At 40.9% G+C, this 21,435-nt stretch overlaps 1 protein-coding gene across 2 annotated transcripts; it reads left to right on the forward strand.

Annotated features, from left to right (window-relative positions):
- The first annotated feature begins 1,911 nt into the window (after positions 1 to 1,911).
- ada (adenosine deaminase) lies at positions 1,912 to 19,496 on the forward strand. 2 transcript variants are annotated; one of them, XM_079517266.1, is made up of 11 exons: positions 1,912 to 2,066; positions 8,670 to 8,731; positions 12,066 to 12,188; positions 13,336 to 13,479; positions 13,688 to 13,803; positions 15,551 to 15,675; positions 16,969 to 17,040; positions 18,125 to 18,226; positions 18,635 to 18,702; positions 18,793 to 18,922; positions 19,082 to 19,496. In XM_079517266.1, exons 1-11 carry the CDS (start codon positions 2,034 to 2,036, stop codon positions 19,184 to 19,186), a joined length of 1,080 nt encoding a protein of 359 aa, XP_079373392.1. In that variant the 5' UTR covers positions 1,912 to 2,033; the 3' UTR covers positions 19,187 to 19,496. The 2 variants fall into 2 exon arrangements, with proteins under 2 accessions (XP_079373392.1, XP_079373393.1); XM_079517267.1 differs by lacking the exons at positions 1,912 to 2,066; positions 8,670 to 8,731 and adding an exon at positions 8,823 to 9,002.
- Positions 19,497 to 21,435: the final 1,939 nt, after the last annotated feature.

A 21,435-nucleotide genomic window follows, 5' to 3' on the forward strand; every position in this document is an offset into this window, starting at 1 on the left:
CAAAACATCTGGCTCACGCTCACAGCCGTCTTGCACAATATAGGCTTTAGGGACCACTATAGCAGGGCATGTCTCTCTCTCTCTCTCTCTCTCTCTCTCTCTCCAAATATTGTCAAATTTCTTGTTAATGAATTCAAAAAAGCAGTAATACATTTCATTATTATTTCATGACAAAATGGACCCACTTTTCTGGACCAACTAAAACATCTGCCATTAATTTTTCCCATAGAGATTTACATAAATATTGATATAAATTATTTTAAGCCTAGAATCAAGCCATCCATGGATCCTGGTGAATCATGACCACACCTTTGATTCTGTGAAGAAAGAAAAATTAAAACTAAACAAAGGGTATTTATTAAAGGAGCATTCAGTGATTTGGGTGATTTGGAGAAGGAAAAAAAACGGTCCGTCCCGGTAACAAGATACTAAGGTATGTATGCACACGCTCTACAGCAGGGTTCCCCAATTAATTTTCCTCGAGGGCCATATTTTGACTAGGGTAGGATGCCCAGTTTGACATGCATAGGCTACTGACCCCCATTTAATGCCATTTATATCTGGGACCCCTTTTTTTTTTTTTTTTAATTCTTCCGCGGGCCGCAAGGGGGCGCTCCGCGGGCCGCAAATGGCCCGCGGGCCGCCTATTGGGGAACCCTGCTCTACAGTGTGGGGACACGCAACAGGCCAACAGCACGTGCACCTAGGCCCACCCCACTCGATCCTGATTGGAGGAAGGCCCCTATATCCTGATTGGATGAAGACTTTGTCACCCACCACCAAAACCGAAACTAGGGTTCTTTGACCCCTGCAGTTACAGTAACTGGTGACAGGGAGGAACTCCTTATATGGTTAGCACACTCTATAGTAGGGAGGATTATCACAAAAAAAGAAAACAAAAGTGATATTTGAATTAAGTGAAATCACTGAATATACCTTTAAATGTATAATGTAATGTGTATAAATGTATAATCATATAATTAATTATTAAAACTTTTTTTTTAATCAAAGGTTTTATGGACATGATTCACCTCCTGGTTCTTGGCTTAAAATCATTTATATAAATATATTTTTAATCTCTATTGGAAAAATGAATTTTCGGTCCAAAAAGCCCCGCCCATTGCTATGTTCTATTACCTGCATAATATTATGTTGTTGTATGTTGTTGACAGTGACATGTGACCTACTCTGACAGTGACATACCATAACCGCTGGGTGGTGCTAGCTGAAGGAAATGATCTAGCTCCAGCAGTCAATCCACTTTACAGGGAAGTGTAGTTGAAATTGCCCATGTCTGACACACTTCTGACAATTTACTGAAAGTGAATTGGTAATTTGACAGAGCTGGTAATTTGTATCTGTAGCCTATATCTATAGACCAGCGTATACTGGAAAATAAATTATTAATTATTACCTTTGATTGCGAATCCGATTGGTTACAAAATAAGGCACAGCACAAGGCTGGGCAGTAGACCAGCCCCAAGCCTATACACCATAAGGTGAAATTTGAATACCTTTAATAAATCATGCCGCCTATATAGAATGATATGGCTGGCAATCATTGTTGTTCACAAATTCACACTAAATAATTTGTACATGCACTGACGATCCTAGGCTATGTTGCGTAACGGCTTGGCATAAGCTAATTTAATTAACTCCGTGTCAGTTAAAGCTCCCCATATGGCTATCTAGTGTACTTAGTCTGTACACAAAAGCTGATGCGAAAAGAGCTCGTTATAATCCGTGTAGACTAGCTATAGCCTATAATAGTATCCAAGAGTTTCTGTATCAATTGTAGCTGGGGCAGGCTATGGCCCTGATCTAGTCTAGATGAAAGGATAATTGCGGTACTTTCTCCTGTTGGATGGTCCATAAAGGCGTGTCCGCGGGCCGGCATGTATATAACAGTTTGTAGGGCTTCGATAGGCTTCGGGTTACGACGAGTCCTCACCGGGAGAAGCTTGAAGTCGCGTCACCGGTTCTGCACTTCTAATTATATCCACACACACACCAGCAGTCACACCGTTTCCGCGATGGCTGAACAAGTGGTATTCAACAAGCCTAAGGTAGGTACAGTAAGTTATTATAAGCATGGTTATGAATGATTTAAGGGTAGTGCATTATTGGTTAACTGGTCTATGGAAGAAGACGCCACTTGGTTGGTGTTAAAATGCACTCTAGAATTGCTTCCGTTTCACATAAAAGCACACGTGGCTGAGCTGAGTGGCTCATTGCATGAAATCATTGCTTTTTGTGCTATATCCTAAGCAAAGCAAAGCAAAGTTCTTTGTTTACAGGGTGAATGGACTAAGCTCGAGATGCTTGTTTACAGCCAGACCCTGCTCATAGAGCATTTCATGGTAGGGGTTCAATGCCTTGCTCAAGAGCAGCGGTGGTAATTTTAACGTGGCGGTCCGGGGATTCGAACTGGCGACCTTCCGATAACAAGACCGCTCCGCAAACCGTTCGGCCACCGCTGCCCCATGTACCAAATGTGTGCCTAATTTAACTTGCGGCAGCGCCCCGCAGTAGGATGATGATTGCAAATTGAAAATGAAAAACATTTTATAGTCTATAACTTTATGTAGGCTATTTATTTATACGAGCTATACAACTGCATATCTTACGCAAGAAGTTCACCGTTTGACAGATTTCTCAGTGTGTTGCATTGCGTCCCATATTCCCATTAGAATTGTGCACGTTTTCTTTAATCAGTTTCAATTAACATACCGTAGGTGCAAATAGCCTACTGTAGCATGTCCACAAGTGGCCTTTGGACAGTTTGGAGTATATGGCACAATCTGACTCAGCATGCCCATGACAGTTGATAAGAGGAGAGGAAAAAACAGGATCCTCAGAGAGATAAGACTAAAGAGAGATGTGTAGAGTACAGTATAAGTACAGTAGTAAAACAATAAACATTGGCGCACAAGAGATATAGTCAAGTCATGTGCTAAAAGAGAACAAGTCCCAAATTGATCATATTGGCCAACACTGATACCAGCTTTGTTCACAAGTCAACTAGGGTTAAGTGGTTAATTGAGTAGTGTCTATAATAATAATAATAATAATAATAATAATAATAATAATAATAATAATAATAATAATAATAATAATAGTAATAGTAATAGTAATAAGAAGAAGAAGAAGAAGAAGGAAAAAAACACATTTTGCCTGCTAGTGTCAGTGTATCTAACTGTGTTACCTGGGCTGTGCTGTATGACTAAAGTATAAATTAAGACCTAGATTGTTCAGGTGCAGAGCAGACTGCAGACAGTATATGACTATACGAAGTATACGTACACACGTAGTTAAGATGCATGATGAGAAGAAGTACAGTACAGTACACACAGTGTTGGGAGTAACTTCCCCAACATTGACTAAAACTCCCAGAGGATGTCCTAGACTTGTAGATGGGTTAACCCAGTGGTTTTCAAACACTGGGTCGGGACTCGGGGACCCATTTTGGGGTCACGGAACGATGTTCATGGGCCGTGAGTAATTATTAAAATATTTCCAAAAATCAAGGGGAAAAAGTCAAATAGGCCTACCGGTATTTTGCCAAAAGAATTTCATATTGAAAAAATATTTTAAGAAATATAGTGAAGATCTGCTATTTCACTATTAAATAGGGCTTAAATAGGGCTTTTCCAACAAAATTATCTTTTGGGTCTCTGCTGAAAACATTTGGGAACAATGCCAATGGTCCTTTGTCTTGCAACTGTAACACTAAACTCTAAAGCTGCATGTGTGCTGATTGTCAAGGGCATTATGTGTCAGATGCATTCAAGGATATAAACAAAAGGAGGAATTTTGAAAACTATTAAACTAACAACATCAATTCAACTGTAAACATATGACTAATTTCTGTAAATATTAGCTTTCTACACGTTTTCTTCAGTTATTCATGTCCCCTGTGTCACACACTAACAGCAGACAGACAGATATTTATTCACACAATAGACACCAGAATGCAAAATATTGACATTATAAATGGCCTGTGGAGGCATGCAATGCAGAAAACTTGGCCTTCAAATCATGCAAAATGAAGAGGAAAAAGAAAATATTTTCTAAAACAAAAGAATTAGAAGGATGGTTAACCACATGAACTCTGCAAGTGAAAGTACAAACATTCAGTGATAATTGCACCATAGGTCGCATTTACTATGAAAACCTCGATCTCCCGTCCGTCCGTCTGTCTGTCCGTTAGTTAGTCACCCATGCCTCCATATATGGTCACGCCTCGTGACATCACGTCTCCACGGTCACGCCTCGTGACATCATGTGACATCATGAAGACCCTTAGATCTCCATATATGGTTGTCAGTCCATCACGCCTCGTGACACGCTCCATATGTCAATTTGACATTTTTGGTCAAAGACAATGACCTCAAATAACCCTGGATAACCATACATGGAGAAGACTGGATCATCACCTAGATCTGCATAATATATGGAGCCGGCCAGCAACTCTACATCTGACCTCAAACCCTTAGATTTCCATATATGGAGCTGACCTGTTCTGACATTCCATATGTTGATCCTTCCCCACCCGTCCTTCCTGTTCTGACATTCCATATGTTGATCTGACCTCATCAAACCCTGTACACTCAAGACATGCTCCATATATGGCCAGTACAGAATTCATAACCTTATGTTGATCTGACTACCCCATGCCAAAGCGCCAGCACTCAACCAGCAGTCTGCCATCTGCCGTCACCCAGGCGGATGCGTGTTCACATTCATGCTCCCTGGACAATTATGCCTACTGATTACTGAATGTGGGGACCCTACGGCCTATCCTCTATAGCGCCTCCCGTAGGCCAAGAAGCACACTTTTTTGAAATTATGGGCCAAATTCTGGCAAATCTTGTCCTTTTTATTGCAAAGGATCACACTGTTGATTGGTTCAAACCAGTTTGTTCATGTCAGGTGAAGTTAGCAGGATTATTTTCTTCGTCGATATGATGCAGCCGTAATATACCTATCACTGACTGCAGGAGACAATGGCCATATTTTAACATGGGTTAGACAGCGAGACTTTGTTTTAGAGACAGGGGTTGTAACTTGTAAGAGTTGATACTTTACTTACTACTATCGCAACTGGGGCATCAACAAGGGGCCTCCAGGCATCTCTGTCTTAAGCTGCGTTCAGACCTGAAGATATATATTTATTTGTTTCCAGTCGCTTCAATCGCTTGACTTTGGTCGCGCAGGTTAGGGTTTGTAAAAGAAAGTCCCTTCGCTCGCGTCACACACCGATCAGCTGTAGACACAGTAACTTTGGGATTCTAACCCAATGGACCCACTCGTTCACCCAAGACGGCTCGGTTTAATATATTTAGCATACTTCCTGATAACATATCATTTATGAGCAGCAACATTTGTTCCTATGTCTTTGCAAAGGGTTTGAATATAGTTTTTTCCTTGCGGTCAGTTCAGTTAGAACTGGATGGATAAAACAAACAGACAAACATTTCAGTGTTCTGGACAACATCAACGCTGTCAGGTGGAGTCAGGGGGACGCGAAGGTCGCTTCAGTTTTAATCTTTCCAGCTGAGGCGAAGATACCAGGCAAAGTTCACTTTGTTCGCGTCGCCCCGTTTGCCTCGTCGGAGCGCAGCTTTAAGGGCCTTTCAAACATGAAGTGATATAACGCGCCTATAGTTCATTTTCAATGAGACCTGCATTTTTGCGTGAGCGCGGTCCCGTTTGTTGCGCGCGTGCTCGTTTCGTGCACACGCCCGCGACTCACCAGACCTGGATTCTGTTTAGCCTTTTTTTACGCTTGCGTTGTTGCGCCCCTCTTGAGCAGACCTGTCGTTGATCCAGGCGTTCCTCGCTTCCTGTTTGAAAGGCCCTTTAGGCTGTTCTCTCCAGCTGGCTCCAGGTCATCCCCATGGTATTGATGTCTACCTGCCGTCAAAATTATAAAACTTATATAAACCTATTTATAACACCAATTATAGCAATATGATGGAGGTGGGAGGGTCAGTTCAGAATAATCAATACAATAATTATCAAATCACTTTAGCTGAATTTATTCTGCTAAAACAAATAATGCACATAATTCACAAAATATTTTCTTAAACAAAACAAATAAAACAAAACAAAACAGTCCCCAAAAGGATATACCAAATTAAATATTCAGCAGATTAATAATCTGCTCTGCAGGAAGCTTTCAGTACTGACCAGTGTTCCCATTGAGCTATATGAGCATTACAACACTGCTACTAATGGTTGGGGGTTTAAACCGATGGTTTAACACAACGGCATATCAAGCACAGCCATGAATGCATGGAAACTCCTGATTAAAAACCAATACATATCAGAGTCCCTGTAACATTCTACATCACATGGCCCTACTTGTGGTTGTGGTGCATTCTGAGCAAAGAAACAAACAAATAAGTAAAAAATATCTATTTAATTCTTCAATATCGATACAGTTTCGCAACACAAAATATTGCAATAAGTGGATTGATATTTTCTTACACCCCTAGTTTGGAGGGCAGTGATTCAGGAGCCCAGAGTTGGTGTTGGCTAGTAATATTGCATAACTCATACCCTTAATGTACATTTCCTCCCCATTTTCAAGCTGGTCTGAAATGTTAAAGCAATCACTGACTAATTGTTTTTACCAATGGCGTAAAAGATGTTAACTTATGAATGACCAAAAAAGAAAAAGAAAAAACGTATGAATATCCATAATTTCAGAACGGAAAGGCATTACATTCCATAAGTTGATTGCATGTTCTAAATTATGCTTTTCTAATGTTCTCCTTCTCTCCTATTTATATTCTTTTTTTTAAACTTGTTTATTGCCATTATAGAGTCATTTACAGGCAATTTCATTTCATTTTACAATACATGTTCCATTTTCTCTCACTTCATTTCATTTTTTTTAAGTGTAAAAGTAAAATAAGTGACATTACAAGAAAAAGGGAAAAAAAACAAAAACAAAAATACATAATAGTATATAGTATAGTATTGTTTGCCTTGCGAGTGCCTTGGGGGTAAACCTTATCGGTAGCATCTAGTTCCGTGTGGCCAGTGAAATTTGAATATGTGGCGTATATTAATTTTAATCTATGGTTTGTTCTCAGGGAATTCTCTGGTGCCTTCACATTGTTCTTTACCATATCTCATTCAGTTGACACAAGAGCTCCAAATGTTGCATGTGTAAACTAGGTGGCTGTAAACTATTTGTTCTGTATGCAAATTCCAAAGCATCTCAACACATTTCCAGGAGCCAAATTAATTACCGGTAGCTTTAAATTCTTTAAGAAATTTGAAAAATTTCTCCTTTTGATAATGCCTATGTAAAATCAATTGATACAAATGTACGCAAATTACACATACAGTAACCACTGCAAATCCACTGTACAGCCTTTTAGTTTAATTGCTTAACTGTCCATTGACCGTTTGATTCAGACAGCTCATTGGCCATATTCAGACTGCAGTCATCTTGCCAGCAAGGTGATACTGTACCATTACCTAGGTGATACTTCCCATAGACAGTCCATTCATCTAAACAGAAAAGTCCTCTCTAATTATATTAAACAACGTCAAAATCACCAACATTGCAACTGTAGGGAAACCGTGTGGGCGTCCCAGGAAGTTCCAGACCCACAGGACCACGGCCAGGGTGCCGGCCCGGTTCCGGCGACCCGCCCCACGTCTGAAACGGTAGAGAAATTAGAGAGTTACCATGTGGGGGTCCTTCTACTGTACCCTCTACTGTACTGTACTGTCACTGCACTGTACTGGCAAACCCAAAATCATCATATATACAGTAAATATGTGCGTGTATGTTTGTGTGTGTGTTAGGTTGCGCACAGGTGGTGAAAAACAACCATGCTATTTTCGTGCTCAGAACCAGGCACCCACCCAGCCACACACATAGCTCCATAAGGGAGTGGTTGCACCACTCAAAAATCCACCGTAGACATGTTATGAGCTACTTCCTGTCAAGAAATTCCTTGCAGACGATTATTTTCTAAGTATCAGAGTATGGAAGCGCTCGTTATCAGTAAAGCAACCTCCTGCTGCCTCCTGCATTATGTGCAAATTCAAAACAGGTGGTACGCATGGGCCATTATGATATTCAACGAGCGCTTCCAAACTCCAACACTTGCAAAAATCACATGGAAGTAGCTCATAAAATGTCTACGGTGGATTTTTGAGTGGTTACAGAGCTATGTGTGTGGGTGGGTGGCTGGCTGGCTGGGTGGGTGCCTGCCTGGCTGGGTATGAGCACGAAAACAGCATGGTTGTTTTTCACCACCTGTGCACAACCTAACACACACACAAACACACACACGCACATATTAACTGTATATATGATGATTTCGGGTGTGCCAGTACAGTACAGTACAGTACAGTACAGTACAGTACAGTACAGTACAGGGACCGGTAACATTTCTCAACCGTTTCGGACGCGGGGCGGCACGCCAGAACCGGACCGGCCCCCTGGGCGCGTTCCTGGGGCTCTGTTTGGATGAATGGGCTGTCTATGGGAAGTATCACCTAGGTAGCACCTTGCTGGCAAGATGGCTGCGGTCTGAATATGGCCCATTGAGGCTGAGGTGGCATTATTAATTTGTATTGAAAACAAATTGTGTTGATAGATTCATGTATTGTTCGCCATTGTCCGTCTTTCTTATTCACAGGTTGAGCTGCATGTGCATCTTGATGGCGCCATCAGAGTACAGACTCTTCTTGACGTTGCCAAGTAAGTTAATCTGCTATCCTTTTTTGTTTCTTTGTTTTAGCATTGATTCACTTGAAGCAGCACTATGATCACTTTTTAATTTATAAAATGTATGTTAATACAATAACGTATACAATTGGGGTGGTTGTATTTTGTCTCCCTGCTCTTCTATTGAGACATTTATATTGTGTCAAAGGTCATGTCTCACCTAGACACAGGATCTGAGACAAATTTTAACCTGATGGTCAAGATTCAATTGATCCCCTGAGCAAGCAGGCAGGCTCTATTACAGGTAGAAAAGAATTCAACACTTGCACACAATTTCACTTGGTTTGTTCACTGATGTGCATTTAATACGTTAATGGTCGCACCCACGCACACACACACACACACACACACACACACACACACACACACACACACACACACACACACACACACACGGACACACACGCCATCTGTGGTGTGCTTGGTATTGCTTTACCATCATTCACCTTTCATCAATAGGTCAAAAGTGACTTTAGTTTGTAGTTTCTAGGATATAATATCCTACTGGCTTATGTTGGAAGTGTTTACTTTTTAGCCTATAGTGATTTCTTTATTAACGATTAAAACACATGTAAAAAAAAAAAGAAAAAAAGAATCACACTCGTGTGAAGTAAGTGGTGCAACTCCGTGTGGGGGTCCCCAGGGGGGGGGGGGGGGTTCCAGACCCACAGGAACGCACCCAGGGTGCCGGCCCGATTCCGCCGAGCCGCCCCACGTCCGAAACGATTGAGAAATGACAGAGTTACCGTGTGGGGGTCCCTACTGTACCCTCTACTGTACTGTACTGTATTGTACTGTACTGGCACACCCAAAATCACCATATATACAGTTAATATGGTGAAAAACAACCATGCTGTTTTCGTGCTCAGACGCACCCAGCCACCCACCCAGCCAGCCACCCACCCAGCCACACACCCAGCCACACACATAGTCACTTAAGGAAGTGGTTGCACCACTTAAAAATAAATAGATTTACCCCCCAGGTTGAGAACCCCTGCTGTAGCCTACCTGTTAATGTTCTTTGGGCAGATGATTTTACCAGCATGAGCCAGCATGAGACTATATTTATAATTAACTACTCCAGGCTTTCCCAAACACTTTGGGTGCGTGAACGATCTCTAGGGGGTGCATGACATGAAAAGGGTAATGGCGGACAGTTTATGGTGTTATTTAACACAAATAGCAAAATAGGTAAAACACCGTTTTACGGAGATGTATAGAGCCGCTCTTGAGAGAGAGTGCAGTCAACATTCCAGCCCCCCGCTCTTCCCCCTCCCCTCACACATGCAAAGATTCTTTATAGTCTAGTAGCCAGCCCATAGAGCCCCATTGTGAACCCGGACATGTTGAGTACAACAAGGTTTTATGTTAGAAATGTTTAGTATGGATCCCCAGCATGTAGAAACTGCCGGATGCTAACTTGCATATGTTGAGCAATTTTCATAATTGGCATAATATGTGACCATACCAATTACAACCTATAGAAGGCAAAATATTCAAAATGTCATCATGCTTTATGTAGCATGTGACATGTCAAACTAGGGGGTTTTCATGATGCTGAATCCATTCCAAGCATTAGTTTTGCAAAAAAACACTAATTGGGCTAAAAACGGCCAATGCCGTCATCACAAATTGATGATGTCAGCACATTTGGGTGTGGCCGTTTTAAGCCCAAGCTAAGTAATTAACAACACCAGCTGGAAATGTTTCAGTCTTTGTGTGTGTGTGTGTGTGTGTGTGTGTGTGTGTGTGTGTGTGTGTGTGTGTGTGTGTGTGTGTGTGTGTGTGTGTGTGTGTGTGTGTCACTCTCCCTGAAATGAAACTGAAAGGATGCGCAGGACTAATATTACTGCATTTTGGCTGTGTAATAATAATGCACAATAAATAAATACGGTATAGCCTATATATATATATATATATATATTTTAATAACTGGTCTAGCTTGGACCCATTATAGTGATTATAATATATATATATATATATATATATATATATATATATATATATGTATATATGTATATATGTATATATATATATATATAATTCTTTTTCCCGGCCAATTACAACATTGGGGGGAAATAGAGGGTGCACGACCAAAAAAGTTTGGGAACCGCTGAACTACTCACCTAGCTCTGGTCCATAGCTCTAATGCGTTGCATTTAGAGCTATGTTACTGTCAACTTCCGGAGCTCGCATGAATGCAGACCAGCCTCTCGTCTTTAGCGTAAATAAAAAGAACGTTTTTGCTACTCACCAAAACAAAGGCGGGTTGTGTCATTAGAAAGCCTACTTTCCTTAGTGGAAGCACTCTGAGCCCCCCAAAATACTTTGTCTCCAATGCGCCCTCTACCGATATTGCCCAGAGAGAATATTTTTCCTCCGGTGAAAAAAAATCCCTTTCTGGCCGTACCGTTTATACATGTGGTGGGGGGCTCAGAGTGCTTCCACTAAGGAAAGTAGGCTGACACAACCCGCCTTTGTTTTGGTGAGTAGCAAAAGACGAGAGGCTGGTCTGCATTCATGCGAGCTCCGGAAGTTGACAGTAACATAGCTCTAAATGCAACGCATTAGAGCTATGGACCAGGTGACCATTACTCACCTAATGCCGCGGAGGTTCCATGTTTAACGTACTTCCAAAGTGTGTACATTGTTTAAGTCACAAATGCATGGTTTTCATATCGTAAATATATGAACTTTAGCTAAAAGCTTGTGTTTAAATCCATGTGGGTTCTTGTTTACTAGCGCTTGCCGGCATCATAACATCCAGGCAGCTTGGCTACAACCGAAACTGACTTCCTCTTCCTCTTCAAAATAAGAGCCACTTGTGTACTTACAGGACATAGAGAGACATTTGTAGCAACCTGATATAATGCTTTGAATGGGCCCTGCGTGCGTGCTTGCGTGCGTGCGTGCGTGCGTGCGTGTGTGGGCACAGTGATACACAACATGACAGAGTCTCTGTGGGATATGCGTGGGAGATGCATGCCCATGCATGCATAGGGAAGGGACATGTTACATGTTATCTATTGCATTTAACTTGCACACACACACACACACACACACACACACACACACACACACACACACACACACACACACACACACACACACACACACACACACACAGTCCCACCACCACACCCTTTACTGTATTTACACTTGACAGTGCTTTCCTCCTCTCACTCCCCCACACTATAATACCAAACTGTCACAATAAAGCCTAAAACCACATTTATTTTTCCTTTACAAAATCGAGCTAGAATTTATGCTTTTCTTGAACTGCATTTACCCTTTTCTTTCCTACCAGGAGGCGAGGCATCATTCTGCCAGCGGATACTGTAGAGGAGATGACCCAGATAATTATTGTCGAAAAGCCTGCAACCCTCACTGAGTTTCTGGGGAAGTTTGCTGAGTACATGCATGTCGTTGCGTAAGTCTAGAATGATATATTGGAACTGGTTTTGATTCTACTGTCCGTTTTGATTCTACTTTCAGAATTAGTAAAGGTATTAACATGCTATGCAGGAGAAGGTAGCTCCAAAGGTTAATATACAAAATGTGTCATCGTAAGCGTTCATCTTAAATACCATAATATAGCTAGTAGGCCTACTACCCTGTCTGTGATTGCTGGGATTGCCACCTATGGCAGAGCAGAATCACTGTGCGTGCTGAAGTGAGGGTGATTTTAAATGGCAGTCTTGCAAAACAGCACATCATGTGACCATAATCAGGATTAAGTGACATATTGGCTACTGTTCTAGAGATTACCAGTCTTATATTTAAATTAACTTACTGTGAATACTATACGGCGTCTATAATACTAAACGGCTATTCAATTATGGGGATGGGTAGAGCTGATAGACATACCGTAGGTCAGGACTTGAGTTGGCAAATACTTTAAAAAGCTCTAGACTGATTGGTATAGAAATGACCAAAACACAGATTCAGATACTGAATGGCCCTAGAACCGAGTGGAAGAATACAGCAACAACAACTCATGATTGTCTGCAACAGCTAAACATCACCTTGTTTTTCGCTGAATGGGCCGTTCTTTATCGAGGCTCTTGAAAAGCTTGTGTGAAATATTGCTTCCTCTTCCATTTCAGTTACATAGGGAACTTGCTAGCTGTGTTTAGTTCATGCATGATTGTTGTATGAGGCTTATGAGGCGGGGGGTTTACTGTGAGAAGAGAACAACAGGAATTTAGTCCTCTGTGGCAAGCATTCATTTCACACTACTAATGCAAATGCTGGAACCAATGTTAAGACACACAGTCAGTTTTATTTGTACTAGGAAAAAAAACAAAACAGATGGCGAACATTTTGAAACCATCATGTAATGTGCGATCAGACCTGTGTAGTCATTAGTCAAGTCAAAAAGAGAAGGTGATTCTCGTGAGATAACCGTTTCAGAACATTGAATTCCCAATGTACTCTTTTTTTCCCATTGTTCTGTTTTGGCCAATATGGTTTTGTTGAATTCATTAGCAATGTATTACACCCTTTAATAATAGTTATTATGACTCAAGTGATTCAAATATTATTAGTGTGATTTTTTTGCTTTGTCACATTGATAGTGGTGACAGAGACGCCATCAAGAGAATAGCCTATGAGTTTGTGGAAGACAAATCCAAAGAGGGGGTGATTTATGTTGAGGTCAGATACAGCCCCCACTTCCTGGCTAATACCCAAGTGGAACCCATCCCCTGGAACCAGGAAGAGTAAGTATTTATCGCAATGCTTTCCTGTAGCTTCAAATTTACAAAACTTGTATATTTATTTATATTGATAATTAAGCTAGTACTTCGGGTTTAGTTCTTCACCATTACATTATACAGATGTATTATACACATATCCTTGCAGTTCATGCTTTCCGTTTTCTGTATTTCACTCCAAACCCATGTCTCTGTGGCTTTGTTTCCTCCACAGAGGTGACCTCAGCCCAGACGAGGTGGTGCAGCTAGTCAATGAAGGCCTGACAGAGGGGGAGAAGGATTTCAATATCAAAGCCAGGTCCATTCTATGCTGCATGCGCCACATGCCAAGTAATGAACAACACATCTTGTGGAGGGCAATCTATTGCCTTGTGCCTTTTTGCCTGTCATCTGTATTGCACCTCACTACTGCCTAACGCCGGGGCTCCACCGGACGCGTGCGTGCGTGGCTGCGTGCCTGTGTTGCGTTGCGTTGCGTTGTGTTGCGTTGCGTTGCGTTGCGTGCGTGCGTGGCAGTGCAGGCAGTGGAGCCACCCTTCATTGATTAAAAAGGGAACATTCCCTGACGGTGACGGAGACGCAACGCTGATGCGCCCGGTGGAGCCCCGGTGGGACGTGCTGTGTCAGATAATAAACAACAGTTTACTGGCAGGCAGCAATGACTGGCAGCAGTATTGGTCTTGCTTCGTTTCGCATGTATTTAGCCACCAGCACCATATTTCCAAACGCACCCAATGTCTTCACATGTTGTTCCATGCTTTATTCAACAAACAAACAACGTTTCACCCTAGGTATTATCTATGTGAAACGTTTGTTTGTTGAATAAAACATGGGACAGCATTATATTCTGTATGCGGACATTACCTTTCTTTACGTTGAGTTTGTTTTGTATATCCTACCTCTTTTCATTTCCTTCTACATTAGAAGACACTTGAAATGAAACCCATCACACTGAACTATGTAGATAACCTTTCCCGAGAAGCAGTCACAATATTATCCAATATTCCACTGTAATTATTACTACAGTACTAAATAATGTACTTAATTATATACATAATTGAATTTGAGTCTGAGAACATACAGGTATTAATTGGATAGTATACATAATATAAAACACTTACAATACACATTATTATCAGATAAAAACAATTGTTTTGTCAAATTGTTTCACCGGTGTCTTTATGAATGAAATACTTAAGCAATTAGTATTATTATTAGTAGGATATTGTTGGAAGTATTCTATATCCGGACCTCATTCACCTCCATGGTGCCATGTTATTTTCTCAAAATTGCATGCTAAAACCCTGAGCTGTTCCTTTCCCAAGCTCTTTCTCACATGTGTATTCACTGTACAACCAACTGAATCCTTTCCAGGGTGTGTTGATTCGCACCGCTAATATGCATAATATGCATCTACAATAAAACGGACAGACTCATATCCCCCTGAGGATATATTAATTTTATCGCAATGCTTCATGTTTTTTTTACTTGAGAAAAATGGTGAGTGACAGTCATATGATGAGATATAAATTAAGCTTATGGTCAAGCTCATATAGACACCTATATTATTACATTTGAGAGAATTCCATGGCCACAATGCAAATAGCTTTGTGCGCAGTTCTGGTTGCCATGTCATAGGCCATGATGTATGCGCAAGTGCTGTTCACGCCTGTGCTTTCTGGCCGTGATATGTCACTGACTTCCAACCCAGCTTGGTGGCTGTGCGACTACTGGCCGATCACAGCAGGGCTTTCCTACAAGCAGCAGTCTCTTGCTCCATGTTGAAACTTAAGGTGTGAAAGAGGCCTTTTCTGTATCGTATCAAACCTACCGTGCTGGGTAGGTTCCATGCTGACCCAGCATGGAACCTACCCAGCACGGACAAACCGCCAAAGACACATCAGTGTCTGCCTTCGTTCAAAATACAGGAATACGCTTTGTGTGTGTGTCTCTCACACGGACACAATATTCACGGATAAACAACAAAAACGCGGACGCGCTGCGTTAGATGTGAGCTTCTGGTATTATTATAACCCCATAGTGTTTGCTTTCTCATGACATGTGTTGGATTTGACAGGCTGGTCCATGGATGTAGTGGAGCTGTGTAAGAAGTATCACCATAAAGGAGTAGTGGCCATTGACTTGGCAGGTGACGAGTCCCTCAACTGTGAAGCTTACCCAGGACACAGGATGGCCTACGAGGTAAGCAGCGCTACTACAGTATGCCAAAACTCAGATTTTTATGGCTGAACTACAGGTATCAGGAAGAAAAAGAAACTAAAAACATATGTCAGTGCTGCTTTCAGATCTCAGTTTCAAATGATTGGAGACATGTTTTATTGTAATCCTGAAGTATTACAGATTATAAAATGTCTGCCTTTGGATGGTATTTATGGCCGATATCAGTAGATACTTACATAATCAGTTTTGCCTGTATGATGATCTTCAGTAATACTGACAAGAGGACCTAGTCAGACTCACTTATTATAAGTCATGTGTTCTATGTCAAATGGTAATTGTTAGTATTTTATTTGATCTGCATGGACCACCAGATAGGTGGTTTACTGCATGGGAACAATTAAATGTTACACACGTACAGTACAGTACAGTACAGTACAGTACAGTACAGTACAGTACAGTACAGTACAGTACAGTACAGTACAGTACATGTTTCCATTTTCTTCATACTGTATGTATACCTCAGAATAAATAAATATTAACCTTTATGTTCTTTACTGTGGTTGTCTAAAGTGTGTGGAACTTTTATTGTGTGATTTTATTGCAAATCACACTCATTGCCAAAGCTAAACGAACCTTGAAAAGACATTTTCAAATCCAGTCCCTGGTGTCTTCATGTTAGCGTTAAACACCATCCAAAGGGACCTGCAAATGGAGGACTACAAATTAAAGAAAACTTGGCTATGACTTCCAGAGTTCACATGGTAGAGAATCAAGTAGTCGAATTTGCTGATATATCTGCTGATATTGTGCAAGTTACATAAAAAAAACTGTAAAAACATTTGGCCTGCCTGCTGTGTGAATGTGCACAACTTGTAAACAACTGGGAAACCACCATCATGACATGACAGATAACATCTGCTTAAAGTTTAGTGTGACCAACGCCTAACATCTCATCAGTAAAATGCTCAGCAGAGTCCACTCTAATATACACAACCATTCACATGATGTGGGGAATCATTTGAATGATTCAGGAACCAACACTGTGAGTGTGCTAATGGTAAATTGGAACGTCGTGAACAATAATTATTTAAACTCATGGGATGTTTTGTTCATGTTTCTCTTTAATATACCACAGTATGACGTACTGTGTGAAACACGTGGAAAATGAGCACGTTCAGAGGACATGAGTAGCCTAGTCTAATTTTAAAAACAGAAAATGGAATGTGGACATTGATTTTAAAACCAGATGTTTGGCGTGACTGCTGTGCTCGGGTGATTGCACTGTTGTTGATTCCATGACCGCTATGTTGACAGGAAGCAGTGCGTTGTGGGATCCACAGAACAGTTCATGCAGGAGAGGTGGGCCCAGCTTCCGTGGTGAAAGAGGTATGTATGCCTTCCTTCCGGACTCCCTGGGATTGTGGTTTGACATGGACAGATTTCCTTAGTACCCATTTCAACATAATATTTTAAGCCTAACCATATTTAATTAGAAACTATACGATATTGTGGCTTGCAAAGAAAATTCTGGTCATTGCTTGAAGGATTAAAAAAATACGGCTTAAATAATTAAAGTATGTTTTGTATTATTAATCTAAGTCTGCAAAGTAGCTAGTAAATAAAGTTGTCATATAATTGTAGTGGAGTAAAAGGTCATAGAGTGGAGTCTAAAGTAGCTTATGTAAATGTACCTAACATTTTTAAGTACAGTTAAGTTCTTAGTTCCTTGCCATATTGATTAAGTATATATTAGGCGATTGATTGATTGAACATTTTATTAACAGATTGCAGAATTCTGAAGACTTTTAACAGATTGCAGAAGACTACATCAGGGTCCTCCTTTTTCAATTCATCAAAACATTTAAAGACATACAAATATACACATCTATGCAAAAAAAATCGAATCAAATACAGTTAGAAAAAAGGGAATACGTGAACCATATCGGAAAAATACTATTTTACAGGGGCCAGTTTTTAATTGCAGCCGCCCGTAAGTGCTCCGGCTTGAGAGCGGTTTTGAAGGAGGCTAGTGATAGGGGCTATTTCTTAATGGCTGTTCATAGGGCGTTCCACATTTTAGTGGCATTGGAGCGAAATTAATTTAAGCCCTTGTTTGAGCCGAATCTGTGTTGAACGTGGTTTGTTGAACTCCATCTGGTGTTGTGATCGTGGTTTAGCGAATCTTGTAGACCAGGCCCATTGCAAGTTGCTGTACTGTGTTGTCAACCCTAAGTGGATTTTGGGAGTAAGGCCAAGTAGTAGCCTGACCACTGACCAGTGTTTTGGGATGTCTGTAGCCTTATCTTTAGGGTCTAAAAACATATGTGAACTATTAACATAATATGTCAAAATGACAGGCCACCTGCTTGCTTGATCTGGAATTTAACGTTTGTGTGTTATTTTATTCTTCTTTATTTATTTTTGTGTGTGTGTGTGTGTGTGTGTGTAATGTATTAAATATCATTTGTAGGCTGTAGAGTGTCTGAAAGCAGAACGGATTGGACATGGATACAGAACGGTGGAGGATCAAGACCTGTACAAAAAACTGCTTGCCCAGAACATGCACTTTGAGGTATAACCACTCACGGTGAAGTCATTTTATTATGTGCAATATACTAGTTAGTTCATCATAAACATATCTCTGACAAGGTTATTATATGCCTAATGCAAGTAGCCTATCTCAAATATATTTTACAATGCAATTATCAGATTATATATTGAATATGCATAGTTTACCTTGCACAATGATAGGACTGATATCAAATCAGAAATTGGAGTAACATAATTATTATTGGTAATCACAGAGGCTGATAACATAGGAGGGATACAGTTCTGATGACACAGTGACACCTAGTGGTGAGAAATGTGTGTCATTGACTAAAACCAAGACAAATCTCTACTAACCTTGACATTTGACAACTTGTCAAGGTTTGCCTTGGTTTTAGTAGAATTATTCACTCTTTTGCTGTGTGTGATTCAGGTGTGTCCTGTGTCCAGCAAATTAACAGGTGCCTGTGACCCAGACTTTACCAAGCATCCTGCCATCATGTAAGCTGACATTGTTATGTCTTTCATTTAGAGTTTTAACTTTTAATGTTTGTTTGTTTCATTAATCATTTGCTTATATTTTGTGCGCAGGTTCAGAAAGGACAAGGCCAACTACTCCCTGAACACAGATGACCCCCTTATCTTCAACTCAACCTTGAACCTAGACTACAACACTGCACACAAATACATGGGATTTACTGAGGAGGAATTCAAAAGACTGGTGAGACCTAATGGAGACACTTTAACAGCACATACGTACGCGGATAGTGTGTGTGTGTGTGTGTGTGTGTGTGTGTGTGTGTGTGTGTGTGTGTGTGAGATGCACACACGTGCGTGTGTACAAACATTGTAAACATTGTTTTCTAAATTCTACTTGTAGAATATCTGTTCAGCTCAGTCCAGCTTCTTGCCTGAGAAAGAGAAGAAGGATCTCCTCAACCAACTGTATGAGGCCTACGGGATGGTGCAGAGCACTGCCTTCTGATAGAAACACTGAAGTCATGAGGGAGCAATGCAAGTCATCACAGGAACCAACCTTACCCCACCCCCACCAGACACATAGGAATGTCTCCCTCTTTTGAAAACACATAACCAGCCTTTATCCTCTGCAGAACCAGCACTGAACTTCTCTGTACTGAACTGAAATCGCTTAATACTCATGGGACAACATCTACAGTACATATTTATAAATGCTTGTGTTAGCAGTAGGCTATTGATATATTTTTGATACTACTTTTGTTTATAAAGCTATATCATGGTCTTAACTAATCAATAAAAAGTAATCGTAGTCTTAAGGTAGTTACGCCTCTATTCCATACAATAAACTGGCCATCACTTTAAAACTGAAACTACTCTTCCCCGTGGCTGTGGAATGACCTCCCTCCTTTGATAAGGACATCTTCAGTTACTCCGTATCACAGTCTGACAACCCATCTCTTCAGACTAAACCTCATTTCCAGCCTCCCTCCTCAACCCTAGCCAGGGTACTATTCAATCTCCCCTCACCATGCTGTCACTACCCCATCAGGCACCTACAGTAAGTGACTTACTATCTTTCCATTTGAATTTCCTTCTCATCAAACTAGTGGCGTAACATCATGGTGATAGGCTCCGGTGGTACAAATATTGTGTTTGTGCTCCCCCCAAACATACACAAATAACCTTCATGTATCGCGATACGGAGGAGCGCATTTCGGCATATAGATCGACTACTTTCGCTGTTTGATTTGTTCTGATGCTGGTGCTAAAGAACACTAAAACTCACTGCCAGAACAGATCCACATGGGCACGCATGCAACTCGAGGACGAGTTGATGATCCGATCACAATTATTATGCATATGCCATGTTAGCTATACAGTTTATAGATCATGCTGAGCTAAACATGTGTTTTAATTTTGAAGTATTTATATTTAAACAAGATGAAGAAAGTCTCCACTCTCCACTTGGATCCCCACACAGTGACAGCCCTCCATGTTTACGCACGACAGACAGACAGAATATTCTGTACACTGCAGTGTACAGTGTTATGTGTTTCCTTAAGCAATAGATGAATGTGCTCGTCCTCATATTTCGATGAGGGCTTAATTCGGTCTCCTTATTTGACCACGTCACATGATAACGGGACATCTTTGCACTGCGTAAAATTAATATCCCTTCTCCGTCTCCAACTGTGTTTAGCTCCTTATCCGCCACATGATAGTTTGCTTAATTTCCTTTATTTGCTACGGATTGCCACCTGCACCGAATCGAAATCAAGTGCGATTGGAAACGAAGCGAAACCCCCGTTTCTGGGCGGAGTAGAATGCGGTTCTTTGCTGCGCATTAGGATTCGAATGAGCCTTCACACCTGCCAAACGAAGCGAACTTTGACAATGCGCAGCAGGATTCGTTTTAATCGCAGTAAAGCTTTCTGGTGTGAATGTCACCTTACATACTCTGATCAGAAGGTTTCCGATCAGATCACGTCATTTTGAAATGTTCAGAATCGGAACAGGAGCAAAACAAATGTGATCGGAACATCCCTAATCGGTAGGGGTGTAATGATAGTTACTATCGAAATATCGATTTTAATTTAAAGAAAAGTATAGTAGCAAGGAAACGTAGCAGGGAATTTTCCCTTGTGGGCTACTGTGTAATTGTCGGTTGCCCAAATAATTACCAGTAGTCAGCCAATGTCAAAGTACTAATACATCCAACCCCACCCCCATATATATATATATATATATATATATTAAAAGGTTGCATCAGGGAAACCAGTCCAATACCAAATGTTGTTATATGTATAAACACTAGGTGGCATACAACCATTACCTCAAAGCACAAATGGGTAGTTAACTGAATTGGTTTACAGCTAGGGATGAATGATGAATAGATTTTAAGATCTAACTGAAAATGATTGGTGTATGAAAAAACAAACCATTATTCCCCTTTGCCATATACTGTATAACTACAGTACATTGTAACATTAAACCACCATAAATTGAGGGCTTTTCAAGTTGAACTGGACACCATCTAAAGCTCGGCACATGCAGAGCATGTTTTTGAGTGGTGTAAACGACTCCTACAACTGGCTTTGTTAGTTTACGTGTCTGTCTGTCTGTCTGTCTGTCTGTCTGTTCGTACCAAAAAATGAGCATGGTTGCTATGGTCACCCAGTTCACACGGGTGTGATTTCATTACGTCAGACATTACGTCAGACCACAGCTGATCAGTCTATATAAGACCTTACACCA

The sequence above is a fragment of the Electrona antarctica genome (genome assembly GCF_951216825.1).
Source record: "Electrona antarctica genome assembly, chromosome: 2".
Lineage (NCBI taxonomy): Eukaryota > Metazoa > Chordata > Actinopteri > Myctophiformes > Myctophidae > Electrona > Electrona antarctica.